The 26,756-nt window shown below is 41.2% G+C and overlaps 3 protein-coding genes across 14 annotated transcripts in view; 1 reads left to right on the forward strand and 2 right to left on the reverse strand.

Moving 5' to 3' along the window:
• Window positions 1-9,362, reverse strand: part of zfp91 (ZFP91 zinc finger protein, atypical E3 ubiquitin ligase) — a 21,983-nt gene extending 12,621 nt beyond the window's left edge. The window contains exons 1-13 of one of the 5 annotated variants that reach the window (XM_046046316.1): window positions 9,126-9,362; window positions 8,422-8,869; window positions 8,108-8,145; window positions 7,821-7,937; window positions 7,341-7,380; window positions 6,871-6,981; window positions 6,696-6,788; window positions 6,361-6,546; window positions 6,021-6,071; window positions 5,711-5,789; window positions 4,980-5,094; window positions 4,761-4,860; window positions 2,615-4,662 (exon numbers count right to left, since the gene is read on the reverse strand). In XM_046046316.1, the coding sequence (XP_045902272.1) occupies window positions 3,657-4,662; window positions 4,761-4,860; window positions 4,980-5,094; window positions 5,711-5,789; window positions 6,021-6,071; window positions 6,361-6,546; window positions 6,696-6,788; window positions 6,871-6,981; window positions 7,341-7,380; window positions 7,821-7,937; window positions 8,108-8,145; window positions 8,422-8,834 (2,349 nt within the window). In that variant the 5' untranslated portion in view covers window positions 8,835-8,869; window positions 9,126-9,362 and the 3' untranslated portion in view covers window positions 2,615-3,656. Of the gene's footprint in view, window positions 1-2,614; window positions 4,663-4,760; window positions 4,861-4,979; window positions 5,095-5,710; window positions 5,790-6,020; window positions 6,072-6,360; window positions 6,547-6,695; window positions 6,789-6,870; window positions 6,982-7,340; window positions 7,381-7,820; window positions 7,938-8,107; window positions 8,146-8,240; window positions 8,326-8,421 lie in introns of those variants that run through there. The other 4 variants (XM_046046315.1, XM_046046317.1, XR_006824658.1 and 1 more) reach the window with 4 other exon arrangements.
• On the forward strand, window positions 1,190-2,396 carry si:ch211-113e8.11. Its single transcript, XM_046046328.1, has 2 exons — window positions 1,190-1,503; window positions 1,661-2,396. The coding sequence occupies exons 1-2, from the start codon at window positions 1,421-1,423 to the stop codon at window positions 2,334-2,336; spliced, it is 759 nt and encodes a 252-aa protein (XP_045902284.1). The 5' UTR covers window positions 1,190-1,420; the 3' UTR covers window positions 2,337-2,396.
• A 2,036-nt stretch (window positions 9,363-11,398) lies between the features above and the next one.
• Window positions 11,399-26,756, reverse strand: part of rbm47 (RNA binding motif protein 47) — a 74,477-nt gene continuing 59,119 nt past the window's right edge. For 3 of the 8 annotated variants that reach the window (XM_046046322.1, XM_046046321.1, XM_046046320.1), the window contains 6 exons: window positions 18,741-19,599; window positions 18,322-18,649; window positions 17,821-17,844; window positions 16,755-16,964; window positions 15,010-15,200; window positions 11,399-14,742 (listed from right to left, as the gene is read on the reverse strand). In XM_046046322.1, coding sequence (XP_045902278.1) covers window positions 14,497-14,742; window positions 15,010-15,200; window positions 16,755-16,964; window positions 17,821-17,844; window positions 18,322-18,649; window positions 18,741-19,568 — 1,827 coding nt within the window. In that variant the 5' untranslated portion in view covers window positions 19,569-19,599 and the 3' untranslated portion in view covers window positions 11,399-14,496. Of the gene's footprint in view, window positions 14,743-15,009; window positions 15,201-16,754; window positions 16,965-17,820; window positions 17,845-18,321; window positions 18,650-18,740; window positions 19,600-23,266; window positions 23,292-26,756 lie in introns of those variants that run through there. The other 5 variants (XM_046046323.1, XM_046046324.1, XM_046046326.1 and 2 more) reach the window with 5 other exon arrangements.

Consider the following 26,756-nt stretch of genomic DNA (forward strand, 5'->3'; position numbering starts at 1 on the left):
AAACTTGTTGCATCTTTCCCAAAACGACTCATGGCTGTATTAGATCAAAAGGGTGCTTCTACTAAATACTGAGCAAAGGGTCTGAATACTTATGACCATGTGATATTTCAGTTTGTCTTTTTTAATAAATTTGCAAAAATTTCTACATTTCTGTTTTTTTCTGTCAAGATGGGGTGCTGAGTGTACATTACTGAGAAATAAAATGAACTTTTTTGATTTTTGGAAAATGGCTGCAATGAAACAAAGAGTGAAAAATTTAAAGGGGTCTGAATACTTTCCGTACCCACTGTGTGTGTGTGTGTGTGTGTGTGTGTGTGTGTGTGTATATATATATATATATATCTCCAAAGTGACTTACAATTGTTATATATGTGAGAGGTCGCAGACCTCTGGAGCAACTAGAGGTTAAATGTCTTACTCAGGGACACATTTGTGGATGGTTCTCTCACACACGTGTGCATTATCCATTATTAACACCCTTATAATAATCAGAAGACATTTTTATTGAATGGGCCAAATATCCCAATTTGGACCTCTGTAGTTTACCCACCCTAGGATGAGGAGCAGTAAAGGGGTTCAGGGACTTGCTAATGCTGCACCAACAGTAATGCGCCCAACCCACGACCCTGAGATTAAGAGTCTCATGCTCTACTAACTGAGCTAGCCAGGCCACACTGCGTGAGCAATGCTGTCACAGTTACGCAGAGCCCAAAGTGACACCTTCATAATGCTTATTTTGTTTGTTTAATTCAAATAATCAAAAAGAAAAGCAGCAAATATTCATATTTGTGAAGCTGGAACGATAAAATGTTTTTGTATGAAAAATTACTTTTTCTAGATCAAAATAGTTGCACCGATTAATTTCTGTGAACCGACTACTAGTTTCAGCCTACGTGTATAAGCTGGTGGGTAGTTTTATTTATAACAAAACATCATATTTGATAAACTCTGCATGTTTTGTGTGTAAAAAGCTTAATTTTTAAGGTAACACAAAGTAGGCGACAATATTTCACTTTGAGAAGTACCTCAAATATGTACTTACGCACAGTACTTGAGTAAATGTACTGTCCACCACTGATCACATCCCTATACGTGCAAAATATACTTAATGTTGGTTGCGTAGCGGTCACGGATCAGTGTTTGTGGGTGGGTAATGATTTAAAGGTGTAATACCCCGCCTGTGCTGCAGGTGTCGGTGCAGGCGCCTCTAATATAAACACAGAGCAGCGGCTAAATGACAGCAGGTAATTGTTACTGGAAACCTGGACGTTTCATTTAGAGAGGAAATGGGAATGATTTAATATTTCCTGCTGTATTATGTTAATACTTTCAACTGTTTACTTGCTATCAAGGAACAGTATTAGCGCGCTTTAATTTGGAGACCAAGCCTACCAGCTAGCTAGCTTAGCTTCAGGTGAACATGAACTCTCTGGTTGGATACGGGGTGTCCTCGGAGTCCGACAGTGATGGAGATGTAGAGGACGTCAACGACGGCAGTGTTGGGTGTGTATTCATTTAAAAAAAAAATGCATATATCACAAAACAGGTTTAGATTTTCAGATCATTGCAAATAATACTAACTTAGCGTACATAGGCTGTGTTAACGTCTCTCGTGTAACTCTTATTCTCCGTCTCTCTCTGCCCCTTTTCTTCCTTGAAGTTCTGCTAATGAGATAGGTGATGAAGCATCAGCTGTCACAAGGACCCGGAACTTTTTGCTAGCGCCTGGCTCTGGTTCAAGTGAATCAGAAGCAGAGGAAGAGGACACAGATCCGTCTCCCTCACCGTTACAACCCCAAGCATCTTCTGCAGCCTGTCACACCACCCTGCCTGCTCCATCCCTGGGCTCCCTCGCCTCCAATAAACTACCTCCTCCTTCTTTGAATACCTGCTCTGACAGCGGCGTGTTTGCCAACCCCTTCAAGGCTCAGGCAGACCAGAAGCTCAGCGCCTTGCAGAAACACGTCCCCCTCACAATGCAGGCCAAACCCTCCCAGATAGGAGGCAAAAGGATATGCGTGTCATACAGGAAAGACGGAAGGTGCAGGTTTGGGATCAAGTGCAAGTTTGCTCATGACAGTGACCTCCAGACCCCGGTCACTCCCACTGACTGCCATCCACCTGCGAGTGAGGAAACACCTGCGTCAGATAAAGCCGAGTGCCACGCAGGTGGCTCAGGATCCCAGAACCTCCAGCAGGAGACAAAAGAGGAAGAATCAGGAGGGCAGAAAGCAAAGAAGAGGAGGGTTGGACTGAGTAACACCTTGATTCCTCCTAAACGAGCAATGAAGCAGTATGCCATGCATAGGGACAGAGATCGGATCAATATGTCCTGATGGATGTTTCAGGAGCTGTTACACTGCGCTGTCATAAAGCAATAATAGTGTGATAACATATGTTCTCTCAGCGTGTGTGTATGTTGTAGAAATTGTGTACTGTACATCAGTAGGATCAATTAATGACTCAGGCATACTTTACATTACATCCGGCAGCCTCTGCCACCTGACTTAAACAGCTGCCCCAGTACTAACTTGTCACTTAAGGACAGCTGCCCCAGTTGAAGACATTTGTCCCCCCCCCCCTGTTGTCAGACTCTCAGTGAATAGACTTTGGATAAATGTTGAGACATTTATTTACATCATAGAAATGAACAGTTTTTGTGTTTGCTCTACCACACATCCAAAATCACAAATCAGAGAGGTGCAGATTTAGTATTGACATATGCTCCAAGGTTTCTACCTACCTTTGCTTATTAAATTACATTACACTTCAAAAGTTATTGACACACTTTGAGTTTGTCTTATTCAGGGACTGTGCTTGCCGTTACGTTATGGGTGCAATGTCAAATGTCACTATTTGGCTGACTATAATGACCGAGGACTTCAGTGAGTAGTACATACATTATAAGGGTTATTATTCCTTTCCAAGTCTACCACCAGCCAGGCTAAACAAACATCTGCACAGATGTCATTGAAACGATTTAATGACACTGCCAACATCACTAAAACGTGCATATTTTGTGACTTCTTACAGGCCTGTGAAACATCTTCTTTGTCCATGCTTTCCATGTTTTGAAATGTGTCTCTTTAAGAGCTTAGATCTTTTTCTGTTAAGTTTTTCTTTTAACCCTACCTAATAAAGACTTTACAGTAGATCTGGACAATAAATGAAAAAATAGCTGCCTGTTTATTTAAACAGAATTTACTCACTCCACACTTATTTTGGAGGCTGTTTATAGCTTTCTAATGTGGCTTTGTGTTAATCCACAATATAAATAGAGTTAATTTGTTCCAGTAGGAACACTGATGCCACACCAATAGGCATTTGATGTGCTGTATTTTACAAAGAGGTATGCTATATTATTGCATAATCGCAACAGCATTGCAACATAACCTCAGCATCATACACACACACACACACACACTCTCTCACATAAAAGGCTAGTTAAGTTTACATGACTTATGTACAAAGGCAACAACTTACACATACAGACACATACATGGTTTCCCTGATACAGATATTCTAAAAAGCTACCAAATATGACTATGAGTGAACAGTACGTAATATATTGGTGATCCTACATTTACCTCAAATATTGTTATACAGTATATCAGGTCACTGCTCACATAATCGGTTTAGTGTGCACTCTCCTTGTTCTACATGAGGGCCTGCTGCACATGTCTCCCACTGCTGTCTGACAGAACGTCCCCGTGTCCTGTCTGCTCCCAGACTACACCATCTGCCCCTACAGCTTCTGTCTGCTGAAGAGAGCTGACTGAAGGAGAGGAAGACGAGAGCACCGCATTGTCCACAATAAAGCTGCCCCCGTTGGTGGAGGTTGTATCCTGGGACTGGGGATGAGGTGCGGACAGGAGGGGAGGGCTTGGGGCGGCTGTCTGCAGGGTCTGGAGCTGCTGAGAAGTGGCTAGAATGGGGATCTGCTGATTGTGGGTCTGCGACTGGCTGACCGGCTGGAAGGTCATTTGAAGAATTTGTGTCTGCCCCTGGCTCTGCTGCTGAGAGGTATATGACTGAAGGGGCTGGAGCTGGGGTTGATGCTGGGTCACCACTGAGCTGGAATGGAGGGTGAGTTGCTGGATTTGGGGCTGCTGTGGCTGCTGAGCGGCCTGCACAAACTGGACGGGCATCTGGAGTTGGAGGTGAGTCTGATGCTGGTTGTCAGCCGGTGAAGGGGGGTCAATGGGCGACAGGGCAATCGTCACTGGCACCTGCATGGTATGGAGGCTCTGGTCTTGTCCCAGTAACACCACCTGGTGACTCACTTGTTGGGTCATGTGACCCATCTGGGACACCTGAACCACTTGCTGCCCAACTTGCCCTTCCTGGCTCAGCTGGTCCATCTGCCTATCCTGCCCTACTTGGCTCACATCCAGGCTGGTGACCTCTGCTTGCATGGGGTTTCTTGGCAGCTCCAGCAGCGAGGCGGGAGTTGTGATGAGGGCGCCGGCGTTGGCTGCCAGCGCCTCAGCAATAAGCACCTCAGGGTGACTCTTGGCCTTATGGGCCACCACACAGTCCTTCTTCTCAAACTTCTTGCCACAAATGGAGCAGGAGAACTGATAGGTGGCATCAGCATCGTGCTTCTTCATGTGCCAGTTGAGAGACGCCTTCTGGCGACATGTGAAGCCGCAGATTTCACACCTGTAGGGTAAAAAATGGATAGAAAATGCTTTCAATTGTTGCCAGAAATGTTGTGTCCAAATGAAGAGAATGAAAATTGTGAACAGAGAAGTACTAACTGTAGGGGCTTCTCTCCCGTGTGAATCATGCGGTGTACAGCGAGGTTGTGGGAGCTCTTGAAGGCACGAGCACAGAATTCACAGATGTAGTCCCTCTGGTCTAGAATCACACAACACTCAACATATAGATGTGTTCTCCATACACTTTATCAAATATAACAAGAAATGGTCACACAGATCGAAGCTAATGTATGCCGCATGTATATACACTATGTGTACCTGTGTGGTGCTTTGCATGACGCAGCAGCTGCTTCTGGAGTCGGAAAAGTCTTCCACAAGACGGATGAGGACATACGTACTTCTTCTTGAGTAAGTGTTGGTACTTTATATGGTGCTGGGGTGCAAAACAAAGAAAACATTTAGAAACAGATCATCACTAACAGGAGAACGGAGGGGCTAGCAGAATAAAAACTGAACTTAAATAAAAAAAGTTCATGTTGCTGCTCTGATGTTTTCGTTTGAGGCTGTAACAGTATGACTTCGATGACAGCTTGTACAGTCAAATTGTCAAAGAAAAAGTATATTATGTTTTATCACAATTATGCTTATATCCCCTGATATGGATATTAAGCTATATTAAACACCTGCCAGAAAGATACTTGGACCCCTTTTAGTGCAAAAACTATTTGTTGATTAATTAATAAGTGATCAACAAAAGTCCAGCAATTTGAAGACGCCACCTAGGAACCTTTGATGGACATTTGTCACTATATTCTGGCATTTTGTGGACTGCACTATAATTTAATTAAAAAAAAAAAAAAAAAATTAAATTGACAGATTATTCTATAATGATTGTTAGTAGAAGCTCTTTTGCAGTGTATAGGTTTGAAAATTAAGTGGTCCACAGCAAAGTTTGGAATAGATCCCCAGTGATTACATTTGAATGGCAGTAGCTCAGAGTGACGGATGTAAATAACCCTCAGTATGACTGTGTAGCTGCTGAGGCAGACCTGTAGGTAGCGAGGATGAGCCAGGACTGTCCCACAGCCTTCCATTTCACAGCGCACATACTGCACCGGGGGCTTCTTCCTGTGTGGGTGAAGCATCACACACACACACACAACACACAACACACAGCAAATGTTAAATGGATCTCAAAGTCCTCATTTATAGCCCACATACCCGAATGTGCTGCTCATTATGTGAATTACCAATCACTACCATATCCTTTATTACTGGACATAATTGTGACAAGATGATTTTCATAAAATCATATTATAAAGTTCAGATTATGATGCCCTAAAAAACAGACATCTTCACCTTCTCTTTGGCAGCCGAGGGGTTTTATCATCTTTTTTCCGCCGGCCTCTCCTAACACAGTGGAAAAGAGAAAAGAAATAAACCAAACTGAGTTGCAATGGAAAAATCTTGTTATATTATTGTATTGAACACAAAGTCGTTTAGAAAAGGAGTTTGCTCCCATTACATTCAGACAGAAACTGAATAATACAGTCACAGGAGAACAACTGCTTAGTGTTTCACATGCAGAGTTTAAAATGAGTAAAAGAAAAATTGTAGCTAATTAGACATATGTGTCTATTGTTACACTGACTGGCACACTTCAGTCAAAAACTGATTTTAAAAAACTGGCACTACTTACTTCCTGGGTCCATCTGGGTCCTCCAGTATTTCTTCTTCTAGCTTTACTTCCTCTTCCACACTCTCCAAGTTGTCCAAACCTTCTATCTTTATCTCAGCAACCTCTTTCTCTTTTTTAGGTACCCTCTCTTTCTCTTTCTTCTCCTTCTGTCTTGGAGCAGCTCTGCGCTTTGGTTTAGGGACATCCCTGAGAGAAAGAAAAAAAAAAAAAAAGAGACATATTAAAACAAAACAAAAATATGTTGCCGATTTCTAAATATGTCAGACACACAGCGCGCACACACACACACACACACACACACACACACACACACACACACACACACACACACACACCTTTCCGCCTTCGGGTTGTAGCTCTGGTCATTTAGGTCATCTCTAAAAGGAACATCTTCATCACTGCTGAGGCCCTCCTCCTCCTCCGCACCACTGAAAGCGAAACAACAAATCACTGAAACAGAATTCCCCACTTTCTGTACTGGTCAACTGACTGCGCTTGAGGTAAGTGTACCTCTGACTCTGTGGCTGGTAGCCGAGGTTGTTTGGGTCATCGTGAAATGGAACGTCGTCATCATCCACGACTGGTTCAGCAACATCCTTTATGTTGTCCTCTTTCTTTTTACTGAGACAGCATAAAACACAGCAGTCATCAAAACACAGCGCTCTCACTCAGTCACATACTGTCACTATATACACACACAAGTAAGGCAGTACGCGTAAAAAGCCATGGGCTCAGTGGGCCATAAATAGCAGAACAAGATCTATGCTTATGATGTATGATATGTTATGAAGCCTCTGTTGTTAAAGCTAAAACAAGTCTGATGCTTTTTAAATAAATTTTAAAATGATATTCCATGACCTCACAGTTAAAGCAAGTAAATCCCAGAGTGTGTCAAAGATCAGCTGTTGATAAAAGCCTACAATACCTTTAATCTTTAACTTAGGAAAACCCTTAATAAAAGGGGCCAAACTTATACTTACATTTCACACTTCTCTTTATTGTTTTCCTCTCCTTTCACTGCTGCACGACAAACACAGAATGAAAGACACCATGAGTTCGAGAAAGGAAGCAAAAGCACTCTTAGCCAATAGAGCCATACATTTTCTATATATGCACACATTTGTTTAAATGATGCCAAATAGGAAAAGGCATGAAAGCGTAAAACACAATAACATTTATATTGTAGTCTACTAGGTTCGCTCTAAGTGAGTTATTGGAAGTAGAGGGAAGAAACCACCCAGATTTTTAACTCAAAAGGCAGCACTGATCCCATTAGTTACACTACAATCACAAGCATCCCATGTCAACTGAACAAGATGTCACTGAAGGTTTTCCACAGAATGAATAATATCCTGAAGAACAATGGTGGGCATGGTGCTTCTGTGTGCTGCGCCATTTAATTTGGGAATTACAGGCCAACATGCTAAATCATTGTGGCTTAGTGTCAACAGGTTGCTCACCAGCTGGATTCTCCATTCCAGGTTCGGTTTTACACACAGGCTTGGAAGAGCCACGGGCAGCCCTGCCAGATGGGGGCTTGGCACGAGTCTGGGCTGGGGGGCGTCTGGAGGGAAGAGCTGGAACGATGGAGCAGAAGCATGCCATCAAACACGCCATTAAGTGTGTTACAGGCATATGCAGACTCAAGCTAGCGCTCTTTGAAATACACATTGCACATATATAGATTTAACTTGAATGTTAGCAAGATAGATATCAAAGAGGTTGTTCCCAACACTTCTCTGATTACCTTGAGCATCTGTGGCAGTTTTCTTTGGGTTCTCTGAGCTGCAGGAAGGAGGGGAAAAACACAAGCCATCATTCGTGATATCTCTCAAACGAAAATGCATTTCGAAGTTGTAATAATATGACAATATCTTTACAGCCAGGTAAGTTTTACTCCACCCTCCCCATGCAGAGCTGTAGAAAGGGGGACGAGCTATGCTGAAGGCGTGCTTTTGACAGGAACTGACCCCACCGACATGAACACACAAATTAAAAGTCTAACGTTAGACAAGCTCATTATAAACAAATGTGGCGGGGACTGTTCAATTCAAAACTTACTCTGTGCCTTGAAGGCTGTCACCTGCGACCCCCCCTCCAGCGTCAGCCAAACCCGCAGATTCAGAATTTTTCTTCCGCCTCGAGTTGGACACCTTCCTCCGCTTGGTCGCACCGGTGTCCGGGCTCGGTTCGTCGTCTTCGTCGTCGCTCTTGGTGTCCTTCAGCCAGGCCGGTACTGCCCTCGTCGACCTGTCTCTTAAAACCCTCCCAGAGCTCTGCGGGCTCGACGCTGCTCCGTTGACGTCTGTTGATGAAGCGGAGACGCCGGACCTCGGGCGGCCCGCTCCCCGCTCTCTGAGACCCCTCCGCGGTGTAACGGTCGTACCGGTTGCCGCGGTCTCCTCTGCGGCCTGGTCCTCCGCCGGCTCGTCACCTTTATTTACACCCGCTGTTTGGTCGCAGGCCGGTTCCATCACCGTGAAGACACTTCAGGCTACCTCAAATTCCGCTTAAAGACAAGCAGGTTTACTTGCAATTTGAGGAAAAACGGACATCTGGTTAAAAGACGTTTTGATTGCAAGCGGCCTTTATCCAACAGTGGGACATTTTCTGTGACTGCGGTGGGTTCGTCGCAAATTAAATGCATGCATTTATTGATTAGAAATTGAAAACTTTTCTTAATTATCTATTCAGCAATAAACCGACATAATTTTAAAGAAGCAGACACTATTTTTGCGTTCTTAAAGCTATAGTAGTAAACCTACTTATTCACCCGGGCCTGGAGCACAACCATTTTGTGCGCTTTGTTGCGTCTCCTTTAAGCCAAATATAAACTGAGTTTACGTTCAGGGGCGGCAACGCATTTTAGCAACTGTAAGAAATATCTGGATTTCCCTCCCGGCCTGATGTAGATAGAGTAGGCCTAGCCGCAGTGTTTATAAATCTGCAAATACGGCAGCAGCTGAGAGCAGGAGCTCCGCGTGCACACACATGGCAGCCGAGGCATCATGGGAACTGTATTGAAAGTTAGATAAAGGATTGATCATAGTTCCGTCTTTTTTTGTCGCGCATTTATAGATTTAGGATAAACAAATTGGAATATTAAACCTGTGGAGAATAAGCAAAGGAATTTATATTTCTGAAATGCAATAACAGTAAAAATACAATATTAATATCGATTATGTGAAAATGTCATGCATGCAGAAACCTACACTGCCACACACATTAACACGCATGAAACCATTATTTTATCTATTTTATTCCATTTCTGAAATATTTTTTGTGTTCTGTGCTGAATAAATTGATAAATGACTATTATTTTACTTTAGACCTTATGGTAAAATTCTTCATATAATGAGTTCATATTTTAACCCCAACAATTACTAAAAGTGATTGGTTTCCTCCAATATTGCATTTGTGACTCCGGAGCTAACATGGCTGCCAGTGAAAACTTGCACTGTCTGGTCTGGGCTGTACAGCTCTGCTGCAGGCTGGTCTGATGAAGTGCATTTACCACCAGATGGCAATATTGTCTAAAATGTCTTCTCTGACAGCTAAAGTCTCTTTCACTTGGTTTAATATTCTTCTCTGGCCATCAAGTGATAAAGTAGGTTTGGCGTTAGAGTATGTTGGTGGCAACTAAACTCACTTTTGCCACTCCTTTGGCAGATTGTATAAAGGTTTTAATTAACATACACTGATTATGAACACAGAGCTGCCATGGATGGTCCACATGGGGTTGTAATTAGCAGGGGAGGGCAAAACCAAAGAACCTTGAGGCACTTTGTGATATTGGGCTATATAAATTAAATTTACTTGACTATTCAGATCCTTCGATAACAGTCAAAAGTGAAAATTCTCATTAAAAGTAAAGGTCCTGCATTTCAAGTATTACCCTAGTACATGTACAAAAGTTTAATCAGCAAGATGTACTTAAAGTATCAAAAATGAAAGTACTTCTAATGCTGAAAACTGACCCCTGTGAGTGTTTCACTATTACATTTTGGATTCTTATTACTGATGAATTCATGTATAATTGGCATGAACTTATAACATGATGCATCGGTACAGTGTTTTTTCATGTTTGTATCTTAATCTGCAAAGTGAATAGTACTAACTATAAAGTACAATATTTCCCTTTGAATTGTAGTTGAGTAAAAGTACAAAGTAGAATAAAATGGAAATACTCAAGTAGAGTGCAAGTACCGCACATTTGTACTGAGAAAATGCATCATGCTACTTCTGGATACATTTTCATTGCCACTGACTGAGTGATTTGTACATGAAGCATTCTTCTCTGATTACTTAATCACATGCATGTTAAAACAAAACAGTCACCAACGGTAAATGGCAAATGTTTATTGTGTGGATTCTGTTAATGAACAAAGTGATCCCTGCACTCATGTAGGCCGACACGCTCTAAGAAGACTGAAGGAATTCTACCTTAAGACAGGTCGATTTCTTGCTATCTATCCTACTGATGCTACTATTTAAACTGAGTTAGGTAAGCAGGTTGTTTTTTCTGTAGCCTGTCACCACATTTTCATGGTAAAATGGTTGGCTGAAAGGTGGTGACACTGTATCCATGCACCTGTGATTGCCCTCCTTCACATGGTGTACTGCATGAAGAAGGCTATTTATGTTCTTAAAAGCCTCCCTGAACTCCTTGCTGGGGTACAACATGTTTCTAGAGTAAAGTTGACCCACCACAGAGAAGTTTATGAAACATTCTCCAAACACTGTGCTCTCTCTCTCTCTCTCTCTCTCTCTCTCTCTCTCTCGCTCTCTCTCTCTCTCTCTCTCCACCACTACATGTTTAATAGTAGCTGATGTATGAGGTCAGGGATGGGTTTCCATTCACAGGGGTCAGAGTCAAAGTCCTGTGCCTGGACCTTTCAATAAACTTCTGGCCCTTTAAGCAATTTATGCAGTTATGTGGTTTAATCTAAAACTAAAGCTCGCCGACTTGGTTTAGACAGTTAGTGTGTTTCAGCAAAGGGGAATATGCAGACAAACAAAAACGAATGACAGCACTGCGTCCTTTTGAAAATGCTTTATTTGTCTACTTTATCACTATAAATATAACAATACCGAACAACCTTTTTTTTAAACAAACCTTCAGATAGAAAACAGTCTGCATATGTCTACAAAGTTATAGCAAAGGGCACATTTTGGCAATAAGGCACACACTAGGAAGAGTTTAAATGGTAACACCTATGTTAAACTAGGCATGCGTAGCTCCACACCACTGACACAAGCCGCAGGAGGCATTCATCCAACTGCTGTAATGTGGTTGAAATGCAGGCAATAGAAAGTAAAGTAGGTGTTTTGAGCAGGAGGCAGAACCAAAGTGACAAAGTTTTCTGCCGTCTAACAAATGAAGTTTGGACGGCTGTTGATTCCTGATTAGACCTTCAACAGTTTTGCCAAAACTGACATTCGGCGTTGCAACACCAACAGCTCAAAGTGCTAATGGGTTGTAAACACACACAACGTTCCAGTTTTGGTCTTTGTTGTTGAAACTGATTTAAAAAATGTAGTTGAACGAGAAGGCCTTTGTGTTCCCACTCATAACACCAAATCCAGTTCAAAACAGCAAGCAAAATATTACACATAACAAAAACAATAACCTTGCATTTTTAAAAACTAGTGGACACATAAAACCCAGATTATTTCTACTTTTGTTACTCTGACTTTTTATCCCTAAACAAGGTGTAAATAATGAAAAGAAATATGTTTTAGAATATATTATACCTTTTCTTCTCACTTCATAGACAACACACGTAATGCATATATTAAATATATCCTGACTTATTGTCATCACACAAGAAAATAAAAAGCAGTTATCAGCAGTTTGTTTTCCAGTTACAGAGGGGAGAGGGGAAGCAAAACATGTAGATGATGGAATGAGATGAGACTTAAAGAAATATATCTTGTTAGCTGTGGATAATCAATATTTTCATTTAACTTCTTGGACCAAAAATTTTAACGAAGTCATGATCTTGTTCACAATCTCAAAATCCAGGCTAAGTCAAACTTAGCGTGTTGTTTTATGTGTAAAACTTAGTCTAAAATCTGAGTAGTTGAAGGAAAATGAGCAAATAAAATCCCCTTTAAACACTGAGAGGAAGAAAAAGTGGATTGGAAAATTCCATACTACTGGTTTACAAAAACAAATGTTTTGCACGCTCTCATATAAAGATGGCTGTTGTGGAGTGTGACTTCATGATGGTCTTGCATCCGTTATGTTTGTGTGTTGTAGTACATACATGCATGGCTACTTTTATATTTGAGCATGAGGTATTGCTCCAGTTATTCCCAGTCCAATATTACAGTATACCGAGTTTAAAAAGTGCCTACTAAACATTCAACAGGGTTATTTTATGTTTTATGCTTTATCCACACTCTTACAGACACTTGCCCAGTTCACACATTTATTCATCTCAGTTATTTAATATCTCTTCATCTGAACGTCGCATTCTCTTGCCTTTTATAAATACATTTTAAGTGCACCTCGGTCAAGCACAGTTTAGAGGACGAAAAATAAAGAGGAGACAGACATACGGAGTGTTACTGCAGGCGCATTCAGAGAAGACACTACAGAAGAAAGGTTGCCTTGTCACATCTGACTGCATAGACTGAAACCTACTTGTCTTACCACAATATAGTAATACCACAAATTTGGCTTATTGGAAATATAAATGGACAAAACTCCAGTGCTACGCACAGATGTGAGTCTTTCCTCTTTGTGCCAACCACATGGGCTTTGCTTTGTTATGAAAGGCACAGTGAAAAGCATAGGATAACACATACAGTCTGCAGATGTAAGGCACTGTAGTCAGGCACAGAGAATCCTTCTAATATCATGAGACTGGAGTGTTTGTAGCCTTATATTTTTTGGTTAGCATTGGCAAATGCAAGAGCACTTTAAGTGACAGAGTGCTCCAGTCCATATAGAAAAATGTCTCTCATTTCTGTCCATATTTGTTCACCTTTCAAGAGTCAAAAAAAACAAAAACATAATAAAGACATACATAAATGATAAGGAAAAAACAGTTAACATCTATTCAGTCTTTGTCCCCTGTCAGCGCAGTTTATGAAGATGGAAAACATCTCCACATACATGATGTCACTGTCTATCATGCTTATAGATAAAACCATGTTGAACATCATTGAAAAAGCTTTCCAGTTTTCTTTGTCTGTTTTTTGTTCCCCCATCAATCTCACAATATTATTTAGCTGGCAACGCGTCTTCAAACAAACCAAGATATGTGTTTCCAAAAGCAAAAGAGGAGACCTAAAAACAAGCAAACTAATTATAGGCAAATGAACAAAACACATAGAACCTTCATTTTAAAATACCAAAACACAAATAAAAAGTACCAAACAGGCATGTTTGATGCATACACATTCAACCAGCGTGGACGGACAGCATCAGCTACAGCATGTAGAATTGACTAAAATACTATATATTAATGGAGAAAAATTCTAAAAAAACATTAGTAAATTCAAAAACAGTTTTCTTCAGTGGTATCCTCTCTTGTCAGTAGTTCCTGTTTCTTTCAATTAACCTTTCTTTCTTTTTACCCCCAAGTTTTTACAGTTTAAAAATATTTTAGACATAGTGTAAAGGTCTTTCTTTCCTGCTTTAGAGAATAGATCCCACCCTAATAATAAGAGAAACCTACACAGAATAAAAATTTAAATATGTATTCTCTAAATACATATATATAAATACTTGAATGTACCTTCAGTGTTTCTGTTGCCATAGCAACAAGGTGGCAGGGGTCAGAGACACAGACGGAGAGACGGGAGTTAGTTTTATGAGTTATGCTTGTTGTTGGGGGGGGGTGTTGCCACCACATACAGGTAGTTTCAGTAAGTGGACTGTACTTAATGTGTGAAATTTTCTGCAGAAAACAGTGATGCTGCATAATTAGGCCCGTCATATGGGTGCCTTGGGTCCAGGATATACTGAGGCCAGTGTAGTTTCACTGTCTGTTTTCTAAATATTTCTTCAAACAAACATTCCTTTACAGCTTTTGGATGTTCAAGTGATGTTTCTGTATGTGCGATGTTCGTCCAGTCACAGGCAGGGTAACTTTGTTGTTGTTTCATGTGGTCTGACCCTCCAAATCAGTATGTCTGGTAGACATCGTGGATGGGCAGCTGGAAGGCTGTGGCGGGGAAGGCCTGTGGCATTGCATAGCCTGTGTATCCCCCATATGCTGCAGCCACTGCATTCTTCTGCAGAGCAGCCAGAGCTGCTGTGTTGGCAGTGTAGTTTGTGATGGGGACGTACCCAGCTCCATACAGGCCACCGGCTGCTTGGATACGCTGTACGTTGTGGGCCATGGCATAGACAGGAGTGATTGGACGGCCCTGGGAAATGCAGGAAAAATAGAAGATTTCTAAAGTCCTCAATGACCAACTCATATTCTCTAATAGTACAAATATGTTATATGTGTCATATAATATAAAAACTACAGGCTGTAACGACTCAGCTAGGCAGGTTTTTTACATTAAACTCAGTAACATGAACATTTATGTTATTGTAGGTGAAAACAACATGTCATGAGATGAAGCATGAATCAAATTCAAACATTTTTATGTCTGTGATGAGACACACAACAGTGTCACAATGCACACCTGAAAAGGTGGAGGGGTAGAGACCGCAGGTAGGACAGCGGCAGCAGCCGTAGCGTTGGTGTGTTCAGGGTGTTGCATGGCCAGAGGGTTGATAAGGTGCTCCACCGTGTGCACCTTCCCCTCCTCCATCAGCTTGGCTGCAGGAGCCGTGCTGAACACTGGGTACTGCCCACCCAGAGTCGGCAATGCCACTACACATAAAGAGACACAAGGATGAGAGCTCGGATAACAGAGTGGACCAATGCAGACAACAAGACCATCGCAAGAGATACAGGAAAACAGTAGCAGGAGACAAGCACATACATGCACCCATGCTCAACCAGGCATACTTAGATCTGATGGTAATATATGAAAGGAGTGATGCATGCTAAAGCAATGAGGGATAAATAAGACAAGAAGAAAAGAAGGAAACATTTTTGCAAGAATGTAATTGTGTAATTATATATTACACAAGTTGGGGTGTGATTCGGATTATGATGGTGCTCAACTATGGATTAACCTCAATGTTCCAACACACACACACACACACACACACACACACACACACACACACACAAACAGCGAACACAACATCAGTCATTGTTTCAGATGGACAAAAATGCTTTCTGGTGGTGATCCTGCAATTCCACGCAGACCGGGACTAAGGCCGAGCTTCAGATTGGGGTCAAATCATTCCAGAATAAACATCCAGTCCACTTTACAAAATGGACCAATTACATGACATTAACAAAAACAACAAATAGCACAATGTATAATTTATGATGGAAAGCTATCTGGTAGGTTTAGTAACTTTTGATTTTAGTAATAAACTTGAAGATTAAAGAATAATACTAGTGTGCTTTTTTTTTCACTAGTTGAAGTTTCTACCTTTCAGCCACTTTACAACTTTACTGTCACGGTCTTATTTGCTGAGACAGCAGCTAATTTTACACAGTCAATTTTTACAAAATGAAACAAAAAAGAGTACATGTCCAAATCCATTCACATACAGTATGCATTGCAAAATCATGACGATCTTGATCACGTAGACTAAATTTATCCAGCAGTAGATGGTGTACAACCCTACATAACACACTGGTATTATCGTTTAAGTAATCACAATAGAAAAGCCATGATAGAAAAGAGATAATAATCTTTAGTTAAGTAAAACAAAAACACAATATACTGTCCGGATTTGGAGTGGACATGTAAAAGGAGATTGTGGAAGCAGTGGTCCCCACATAACTATGGCCATGTTCAGATAGACAACAGCACTGCATGAAAAAAATATGGCTTCCTCATTTAGTTTAATGAAACCACTGCACTGGGGTGCCAAAAAACGCACCGCCCCTCCCCCATCTGGTAAAAAAAGTCATCTTTGGCCTCAACACAATGTCTTCTGGCAAAGCACAGAATTGGCCAGTAGAATATGTTTTAGGCATACGGCCACTTGTGTTCTCACAGTGCTGTTCTTGGTCTGAACACCCGGTAAGACACATTTCTGATATGAGGGAAAAAGGAAAGAAAGAGGAACAAAACAGCAGTTACTTTCTGGTCATGCTAGAAAGGACAGATATTTAGCGCCATTATTATTTATTGTTAAGAGAAGGGAAGTCCTTTTGCGCCTGACCATCCAGCAACAACCATAATCTTGATTTACAAAATGTTCCTCAAACCATGCAGAGAGACAGAAAATTATGAGCTGGAAGTTATAATTAAAGGTTTTTGAGATGGGCAAGGATATGGGATATATCTATCTCACTGACTTGTGCCAGGTTTGATGCCAACGGGGTTGACAGAGGCAGCGAGCTCCAGACTGGGCATCAGCTCATAGGGCTTTTCGGGCTGCTTGGCTTTGCCCTCATGGTAGCGGCTGTAGATGCCACGACCCGCAGAGTAACCCCCCAGGTATGACCCCCGTGGTCCAGGGGTACGGTTACCTGCAGCAGCACGACCACGACCTCGCACAGTACCTGCTTAAAATACAATTAAAGTAATATAATGACAGGGGTTGTGATTAAAGCTGATGATACACGGGGCAACTTTTTGAGCAATGTTGCTGGGCAATCTTGCTGGTGGCAAGTCTGACTATGTTTTGAACGGATAGCGGTGGCGGAGTGATGGAGGAAGGGGATTATGGTAGTAATCTTTACTTGTTACCATTGACATTAACATTGCCCAGCACCACTGCTCTAAAAGTTGGTCCGTCTATCATCAGCTTTAGGACTTGGGCAGCAGGGGCAACTTGCACTGAAAGTTTTTGTTGGGCAACATGTAAAGCAGTATTTTATGATGGGTTTAAAACTTATTTGAATGTTCCTCTTAAGATAATAATAATCCTTATTTGTAGAGCACTTTTCAAAAACAAGTTACAAAGTGCTTTAACAAGTGTAAAGAATAATACAAAAAAAAGATAAGAGCATGAAAATTTAATATAAAATTATATTAAGATATACGGACTGGGGTAGCAAGAAGGGTAATTTATATCTAATTTAAGGCAAAACTCTGCTCATGAAGTGCAGTTGCTACTGGACATTTCTCAGCAATATCTATTTGAGTTCAGGGTTTGTTCTTTTAGTTATCTGGGTCCTGTTCGGTGTTTTTTCCTGATCACTTTTCTCACTCTTAAATTAGATGCAATGTGCAAGTTCACGACACTGTCATATTGTATTCCTCGACAACCTTAGCACTGTTGTGATCTCTGCAATAACCCAGCATGAAATGGGAGGTGACAGCACAGAAGGAAAAGGATGGTGTTAGAAAATTGTCACATGGCAAGAAAGCTCATTGTTCATTGAAGGAATAAGTAGGAATAAGGATGTGAGAGATTACCATTGTTCTGTATCATTGGGGATCCTTTGGAGAGAAAACCAAAACACAATGATTGTTGAAAGTCAAATAGATTTTCCTGCTACCACCCAAAGACCATATATAATCAATCATCAAAGGTAATGGGATTAGCATTCATTGGTCCAACACCTTGTTGGGTCTTTTAACAACAAGTATCTGATTTTAAGCCACAAACCTTAATTAAGTTAAAGATTTAAACACTTTTGTCAAATGAAATTGCAGTCATCAAAGATTAAATCATTATTCTCTTAGTCATCATGACCATTTAAAAATCATAGCTTCCTATTGATGGGGTGTGTTTGTCATTGTTTCAACAATAGCAATAACATCTTTTGGATGTCATTATGAGATCTTTAGCAGTGCATTGGCCCAAAGAGTTTCTGCTGCCACCAACTTTTACAAAAACAGCTGGCTTACAGAGAAACACTGTGGCTTTTGCAACTGATTATTACTGGTACAAAAGCAGAAAGAATTAATTCTAACCTTTGACAAAGTATTCCCTGTTGGGTCCAATGAGGGTGTTGTAGGGATAACCATAGTAGGCCAATGTGTAGGGATCGCACTGGTAAACGTAGCTCTGTGGAGTAGCCTCTGGAGTGGCAGAAGATCCCTTGGAGGCCTTCTGGCGCGAGTACTGCTCTTTATCAACTGGCTTGGCAAGTGTCACCTCAATGCAGGACCCTTCCACCTCTGTGCCGTTGAGGTGGTCCATGGCTAAGACGGCATCGTCCCGGGAGGTAAAGTGGACGAAGGCGTAGTCACGAATTTTCTTCACACGTTCAACAGATCCAGGATTCCACTGGCTGAACACCTGATTTACAGAAAATGGGCAACTGGTTAAGAATGGTAGGCTGTAAAACCTCTTAATGTAAGGTATATTTTAACCCATTAAAGAGTCTCACCTGTCTGATCGTCTCCTCACTGGTCTCCATCATAAGATTCCTGACGTAGAGGATCTTCACTGTCTCCATAACGTCTTCATCCACATCGATTTCTGGCTCAGCCCAGTCCACTGCGATTTGGTGGCCCCAAAGCTGAATGCGTCCAGGCATCAACTTCCTGCGAGCCATGGCAGCTGCACGGTGCGACTCATACTCTACAAAGGCAAAGCCTCGGTTCTTCATCTTGTCTGCAGCACTGGCATAAACTATGACGTCAAGTACCCCTTCCGTCACCTTGGAGACCTCCTCCAGGATCTCCTCACGCTTTTTGGTCTTGGGGATGCCACCAATGAAAAGACGGCAGTTGTCCACAGAGGAGCAGACCCCCAAAAGCCGCCCGGGCCGCACTTCATAGTTGTTGAGCTCGCGTACAGCCCGCTTGGCTTCATGTTTCTCTGTGTACATTACAAATGCGTACCCTCGGTTCTTCCCGTCAAAGTCCATCATCAGACGCATCTCATAGATGCGTCCTACGGACTCAAACACTGGGACCAGCTCATCCTCATAAACATCCCGGGGGATCTTGCCCACAAAGATTTCACATCCCCGTGGTGGAGATGCACCATTCCAACCAGGAGGAGGGCCATATTTACGCTGACCGTTTTCCTGGACCATAGTGTAGCCAGTGCGCTCCATCAGGGTCACCAGTGCAGCCTCATTGGGAGCACCTGCAACTCCCTCAGGGATGTTGATCTGTCCATGAAGAGAGTGGTGGGAGGCACCAGAGGGTTTGGAGGGGGTAGCGTTATTGCTCATGGTCGAGGAGGAAGCAGGATCTTCGGCTGTCATACTGACAAAACCATCCAATCAGATGTGGGGCCTGAGGAGGGCAAAGGCAGATCAAATTACAATAAATTGTCTCAACCCAAGAGAAAACAGAAAACACAAGAAGGAAAAAAAAATAAGACAAACAGAGTACTGCTCATTTAAAATGTGTCTGACCAACAATAACTCATAATATGCCTGCTTGTTGAAACAAACTGAATATCAATTTGCAGGCACAATCACATGCAAGATTACCTGACAAACACACATTATGCACATTATGTGACTTGGACAGAATGGTGAAAATATAGCATCTATAAATCTCCAGGGCGCCTTCCTCTATCAGTGGTTTTACAACCTTGTTTTGTTGAGTTGCTCAGAACCCTTGCTGACCTCTGACCCCTATCAGAGATCATCAGAGAATGAAGGGCTGTAAACCTAAAACCTCCAGCTCAAGGTTCACCGAGTACGATCACATGCTCATTATGTGTGTGTCAGAGGCAAGTTAGATAAGTTGAAGTTAAGCTAAATAAGGAATTTTGTGTTACATATGACCCCACTGACTAAAAGCAAACAAAAAGTCTATTTTACACATGAACCTGTTGCGCACACACACTCACCACAAGAGGGTGTTGGACTTTAACCCTCTTTATCATGAATCTTATACAGTGTGTGTGGGTGCAGCTTTTTCTGTGTGTGTTTCTATGTGTGCACTTCATTAAGGGCTGCAGCCCTATAAAAGGAACAGAGAACAATCCGAAATCGGCTTCCCAAGCATAAACCTCTTACTCTGTTATTTTCTAACACTGCCAGCATTCAGAACGGAAAAATCCAAAGCATTTTAAATCCCCAAATCTCCACACTGTGTACAACACTAACACAACCAATTGCTACAAAGCAAAACACTTTTTGTCAGACTATGTCATGTAAGCAAATAGGCCAAATAAAAAACAACCTCTTGCTAGTTAGGCACGCAGTGTGTGTGTGTGTGTGTGTGTGTGTGTGCGTCACAAGATTGCCTGGACTCTGATGGAGATAGGTGAGGTAGTCAACAAAGGTAAAACACTACTAAGCCAAGCAACCATGGTAACGCACACACTCATTTGACTTGACCCAATATCCCACTCTCACATACACACACACACACACACACACTCACACACACACCTGTTCACTTGTTAATTCGCCAATGGCTGGAGGGCTTTGAATTACCTGAAAACTAGCTCACACCTCGTCCACAGATAAACGAAAATGATGCAAATGTAAGCTTGATAGAATAAAAGGAGAGATTGTATTCAAATAAAATAGCCAACATATGCTAATTTAAACATTATATTTCTGGCTGACGTAAACTATTAATTCATTTACTAACTGATGTGTTGAGAAGACATTAAGCTCAAAACAAGAGCTAAGAGGAAAACAAAGTTCCAAGAGCGGGGAAAGACATGATGTTTCCTCCTTCTATCTTTAGTCAGTAGTTGGCTTACTGTATGTTGACTGTTGCTGATCGGTCAAGATCACATTGGAATATATAAAAACATCCATTTTGACAAAGCTATGTGGGCATCTAATATGTAGAGACGCTTTCTGATTCTTCTCAGTGTGGATGCAGTTCTATTTATTGCACAAGAAAAATCAAAAACATCACTCAAGGTTTTCCCAGTAGCCTTCTACATTAACACAACCTTTTTGCTACTTATTTCTGTCGCTTTCCCTCTGCTTTCACAGCTCGACATGCCCTCCCTATGTTCCTATTATTGTGTGAAGTGCTAACATGACTCCATTTCTTATCAGCCTTATCTTGCCAGGCTGATGACAAAGGGAGGACAATATTCACTTTGGGAGTTCTGCTCTCTGATAAAAAGAAGCTATATGAAACTGTGAGGTCAACACTCTGTATAACATACTGAAGTGAATTTAGGACTATTTTTTAAATTAACTCAAACTGGACATTTTGTGTGTGTCACAAATCTGATATATTCAGTTTTACAAGATAACCTACATCCTGCTTTTCACCACTTGGAGATATTCCTAACTTCCTCAGTGCTGAATACTATTGTGTGGGGGGTTTTTTCTTAGAAGGGACTCAGGAAATCACAGCACTTGGTAAAGCAAAACTCAGATGATCTGTTATAATCTGTCTTCCTTTGCATAACATTACAAAAATGAGAATAGCGAGTCTGTATGTGGGATCTTTTAACATCGAAGTGAATCTGAAAAAGTGTTTCAGCAGAACAATAAAGATAACAGGAATTATAGAAGTATGGAAGTAATTCAACATAAAAGAGGAAACAGAGACAATTATTTAAAGAGAAAAAAAATATAATTTGCTTGAAAATGTGCAGCTTTTAGAAAACGTGCATATGTATGTAAGCGAGTGTGTGTTTGTGTGTGTGTGTGTGTGAGAGAGAGAGAGGTAGAGAGCAACAGGTAGATGATTAACCTTGATGAACACAAATCACAGCCTTTACTTACAGAGGGCATAAAGATTTACAGATATCGCCTCAGTTCATTTTTAGAAAGAACACAAAGTTATGACAATCTAAGCATGATTGTTCTATCCTGATTTTACATCTCTTTGTTGCAGCGCAACTAGCAGCTATTGGGTAAAACATTATCTACACGGACATTCAGAGCACACAGAGTTCCCCTGGTCAAAGGTTACGAACCCAAGTAGCACAGGAGGGAGGAGCTGGCTGGCCTGCACACTGCAAAGGAAGTTAAAGAGCAACGTTTTGATTGGCTAACACTGCCAACCTGCTGTTAAAGTGTTCCAGTTATTGCGATGGAGATTGCCTATTACATTGTGTTTATGATTGATAGAAGCACCTGATTCTGTATGTATTAACAGAATGTTATTGGGACCTGAATTGTTTTATAAGCAGACAAAAAGGGCTTTTGCGGGCTTCCTCCGGATTATATCATAAACACAGGTTGATGACTGCTGGCAAATTCCATCTTTGTCCTCAAATTGGCAAACGAGGCACAGCATTATTAAAGATTAGTTCCTCAGAGCTAGAAAGAGGAAGGAGATTTCATTCTTTATGTCACTGACCTGTCATCAACACTGCAATCATGTGTTTCTCTCGGGAGCATTTGCAGATCTTATTCAGAAGTTTGTAAATCAACAAGCCTCTCAATGTATTGCAGATTATGGAGCAAAGAAAACCTTTGGAAAAGTGTGTCTTCAACAGTAAGGAACAATTCATCTTAGTTTGCTAAGCGTGTGACACTGATCCAGTGGACTGAAGAAAGCAGGCCTAAGGACGCCGTCATCTTAACTGTACGCACACACACACACACACGTGGATACATGGAGGCGACTGGCTCATAGCATCTTCCCAGCACCCCCTAACAACAGTGTCACAAGACAGCAGAAGAGGATCATTTTAACACCAGCGCTTACACTCCAATCCTGCTGTGTTAACATGTAACACACCCAATAGATAACATTACAGCAGCTGAAGCATGCAAATACTATTCAAGTATCCCTTCAAATATGAGACAAATCCATAGACGTAACTACTTTACACTGTCTGCACTCACAAAAAGTTTTCATTCAAGGTTGAAGAATCCCTATAAAACCAAAGACAACCAGAGAGAGAGAGAGGGAAGTGAGACTGAAACAAAGCAGCAATCTTGAGAGGGATATGTGAACAGATGGGATGTTGGTGGAAAGAGAGAAGAGGAAGCAGAGAGTGGTCAGACGGGAGGATAGCTACCCCTGTTGCTTCACAGCGCTCCGCTGCTTGGCCGCCTGCTCTAGGAGTGTTAGTCCACCTCCATTAGAGACAGGTACAGCAGGGCACTGAGCACAGAGGCCAGCCTCCTCTACACACCCACACCCACCCACCCACCCACACACACACACACACACACACACACACACATACACTCACACATTGAACCAAAGCAGCAAGAGGGAGGTGCTAAAACAGGAACTTTGTGTGTGTATGTGTCCGTGGGCAGATCCCACAGACACAAGAATTTTAGTAGGATGTTTTTCATGTGTGAAATACACAAACCTACACATAAATACCGGTGGTGGAAAGTAATTAATTACATTTATTTTGCTACTTTATACTTAGTCCATTACAGTTATCTGACAGCTGTAGTTACTAGTTTCTTTTAAGATCTTACATTTCAGAAATATAATAAGATTATTTGCTCCAGCCCAAACAAGTGTTTTGCAACCTTCTTTGGCTTATGCGTCCTTACTAAAAAAGCAGTGTGTGCGTTTCAGAAGTATAGGAGTTGTTAGCATTTACACCAAAAAGCTCTTTCCCTCCAAATGTCTCACGTGGTTTCATTTTAATAATTGATTTAAGCTAAAAGAGGTAAAACTCTCTTTCACAAGAAAAACAAAAATGAGAGGTCTAAAAAGTCCAAAAATGTCAATACACATTTTTGTAGCAGATTTATGTTGGTTTTTTTTCTTCCCTATAATCATCTCACGACCCCTCAGATTTATTAGGTTGGAAACCACTGAATGTAAATACCTATAAAAAAAGTTAAAACTAGTCTCACCTCAACTACAACAGTAACGTTGTTATGTCACTATTAACAATCTAATAATGCTATTTATAATAATATATCAGTAACAGGGGCCATTTCTTTTCTTTATAACGAATATTTTGACTTTTGATACTTTAATATAATTTTGCTAATAATACTTTTACAATAATATAGTGGCGTTTACAGGATCTGAACACTTCTTCCATAACTGATAAATCAACACACCACGGTAGCTGTTGCACAAACCTACAAATCTTCACTCTGTAACTAATAAAGACGGCGATGTTAGCGAGGAGAGAGGGGGCTGATGGGAAAAGTAGTTGTTATGGTGTTTTAAGGGTTTTTTGCTTAGAGGTGCAGAAATTGCAACACAAAAAGACAGGAAATGTTCAGACTGGGGTTTGAATACTTCCTCATGTTTTTGTCTTACTCTGAGAGGACATTTGGAAATTCTGACTGGGAGTTACCACTAGAGTGCTTTATGTCATGTCAGCACAGGACTACAACTGTGTGTAAGTGTGTCTGTGTGTGTGTGTGTGTGTGTGTGTGTGTGTGTGTGTGTGTGTGTATTTGGGAATGTGCATGTGTTTTTCTGTACATAACAACGGTGAACATGTTCCTAGCACAGCTTAACTTAAGCAAACAACACACACCTTCCTGGGCAGTCAAGTGAGCAGATAGGGAAAACAGCCTGATGAGAGAACGTCACTCGTTTAGAAAGTTTCTGCCTAAAAACTCCCCTCAGTGCTCTGAAAAGAGCAAAGAAAAGAGGGAGTAAGGGACAGAGAGCGCAGATGGGGTGAGAGGGAGAGAGAGAGATGAAAGTCACAGTGTGTGGTCAACAGTGCGCTGAGTTTCAGCTGCAATTGAAACCAGTCCCACTCCTCAACGACTGATTAAACAGGCAACATAAAGTCTTTTTTGCAAGACTGGAGAATGATGGATAGATAACAAAGCACAAATGATAGAGAGCTGTATGTGAAGTGTAGGACTTTTAATTTGATTGCATAATCGATGAGTGAACTGAATATAAAATATAGCAAAAAGGTGTGTCCTTGAGAGAGCGTGTATAAAAATAGTTATGTGTATTTCCGTGGTATTCTGCGTAATCATTTGAAAGAAGTTTGTTGGGGGACAGGATCACAGATCAGTAACATCGGGGCCTTCCTCTAAGCCAAGGGGGTCAATCTAAATCAAAGATTAACTGTCAGTCATTAGTGGGAGCCAATCAGGGCAAGTCTCAGAGGGGTCAGGTGTTCTGGTGACCGCACAGCCGGACCATCAGTCCATCAGGTCAAAGATTAATCGTTGAGCCCCACAGGAAGAGTCGCGAGATGGAGGAGAAACATTTACTGTCTCTCGCCCCGTAATCATTGTGCAGGTTCACGGAAACATTTACTAAGTTAAAATTTTGAAGAATGAAATAAGCTACTGAAGGATTAGGACGGTGTTTGGCTTTACTTTTTATTACTGTCAACCAATCCCATTAAAAGACCAACAATATGTTAATCCATCACTTTCCAACTTCCCTACATGGTCTGTGGCACTCAGTCTAAAGCCCATTCTTTGAAGACATATAGACTTTTGAAATGGGTCACAAATATATATTTTCTTCAGTAATCAAACAGGTGTAAACTGTACAGTTGTTAGGGACTATTTAACAGATGCAGATTATTACACATTTGGTGAATTTCTGGCAGCAGGACAGTATATATAAAATAAACTACAGTGCCCATGTTCACTGTTACAAAGGAACATGTCACTTAGGAGTAATAAGGTATATTACACTTGCTAGTTTAATTAATTCATTGTTTGTTTTGGTATTTTAATGGCATCTGTTGACAGTGGGAAAATTTAGAATATTACCCACTTTAAACTGATGTAAAGTACACAGGGATAGTGTTTGTTACATACGTTGGTGCTCATGGGGGATTTTTGTTCATGATGACAGAATGGAAATCATACTTCACTGACTTTATATTTAAAAATATAACCCTGCCACTGACATTGGCTTAAAGCTGGAACACAGTGCTAAATCATAAGTAATCACACTGAAGAGTGCTTATAAGACGTTGTTGGTAATCTGTGATAAGCTGGTTCTCTGTAAAGGCCACAAACACATACATACACACTGGAATCTGCCACATAGGCAAAAACTGTGAATAGGCAGGAATAAAGTCAGCAATAAAGCACTGCTGGTAATCAGTCTCTCGGCCAGAGAGCCTGTATGAACACCATTTATTATTATCCATATAAGTAAATGAGTAGCATGTCACAAGACCAGAGGTCCTGCTGTTTATTTCTGTAGAGCAATTTGACCTGTAGGAGTACACCGCAGTGTTTAGTCCCACACTGTGCTTTCCTGGAAACCGTTCCTCTCAGACAAGTGCAGAAACTGACAAACTGCGTTTAAAAAAAAGGTTCCTGCTGTGTTTTTTGTGATCTCCAACTGCCTAATTGTTTCAGTTATTTTATGGTGTCCAAAAAAATACATCAAAGATTCATATCCTTAAAAATGTGACGCAGGGAATATTAGAAAGCAGATCATGTTTACAGATTATAGCCTTAACACATATGACTAAGAAAATGTAGTCCCTGTGTATCTTGCACACATGCATGAGTCGGCTGCAGTAAACGACCACAACCGAGTAAAACAATGAACCTGACAGAAGAGAAGTGAGAACTGTGGCTGACCCT

Source organism: Micropterus dolomieu, linkage group LG04, assembly GCF_021292245.1.
Source record: "Micropterus dolomieu isolate WLL.071019.BEF.003 ecotype Adirondacks linkage group LG04, ASM2129224v1, whole genome shotgun sequence".
NCBI lineage: Eukaryota > Metazoa > Chordata > Actinopteri > Centrarchiformes > Centrarchidae > Micropterus > Micropterus dolomieu.

Coding starts and splice junctions, on each gene's coding strand:
- si:ch211-113e8.11 (XM_046046328.1), top strand. CDS start 1,421: ATGAACTCTCTGGTTGGATACGGGGTGTCCTCGGAGTCCGACAGTGAT. Junction 1,504..1,660: donor GTCAACGACGGCAGTGTTGG/GTGTGTATTCAT, acceptor TCTTCCTTGAAG/TTCTGCTAATGAGATAGGTG.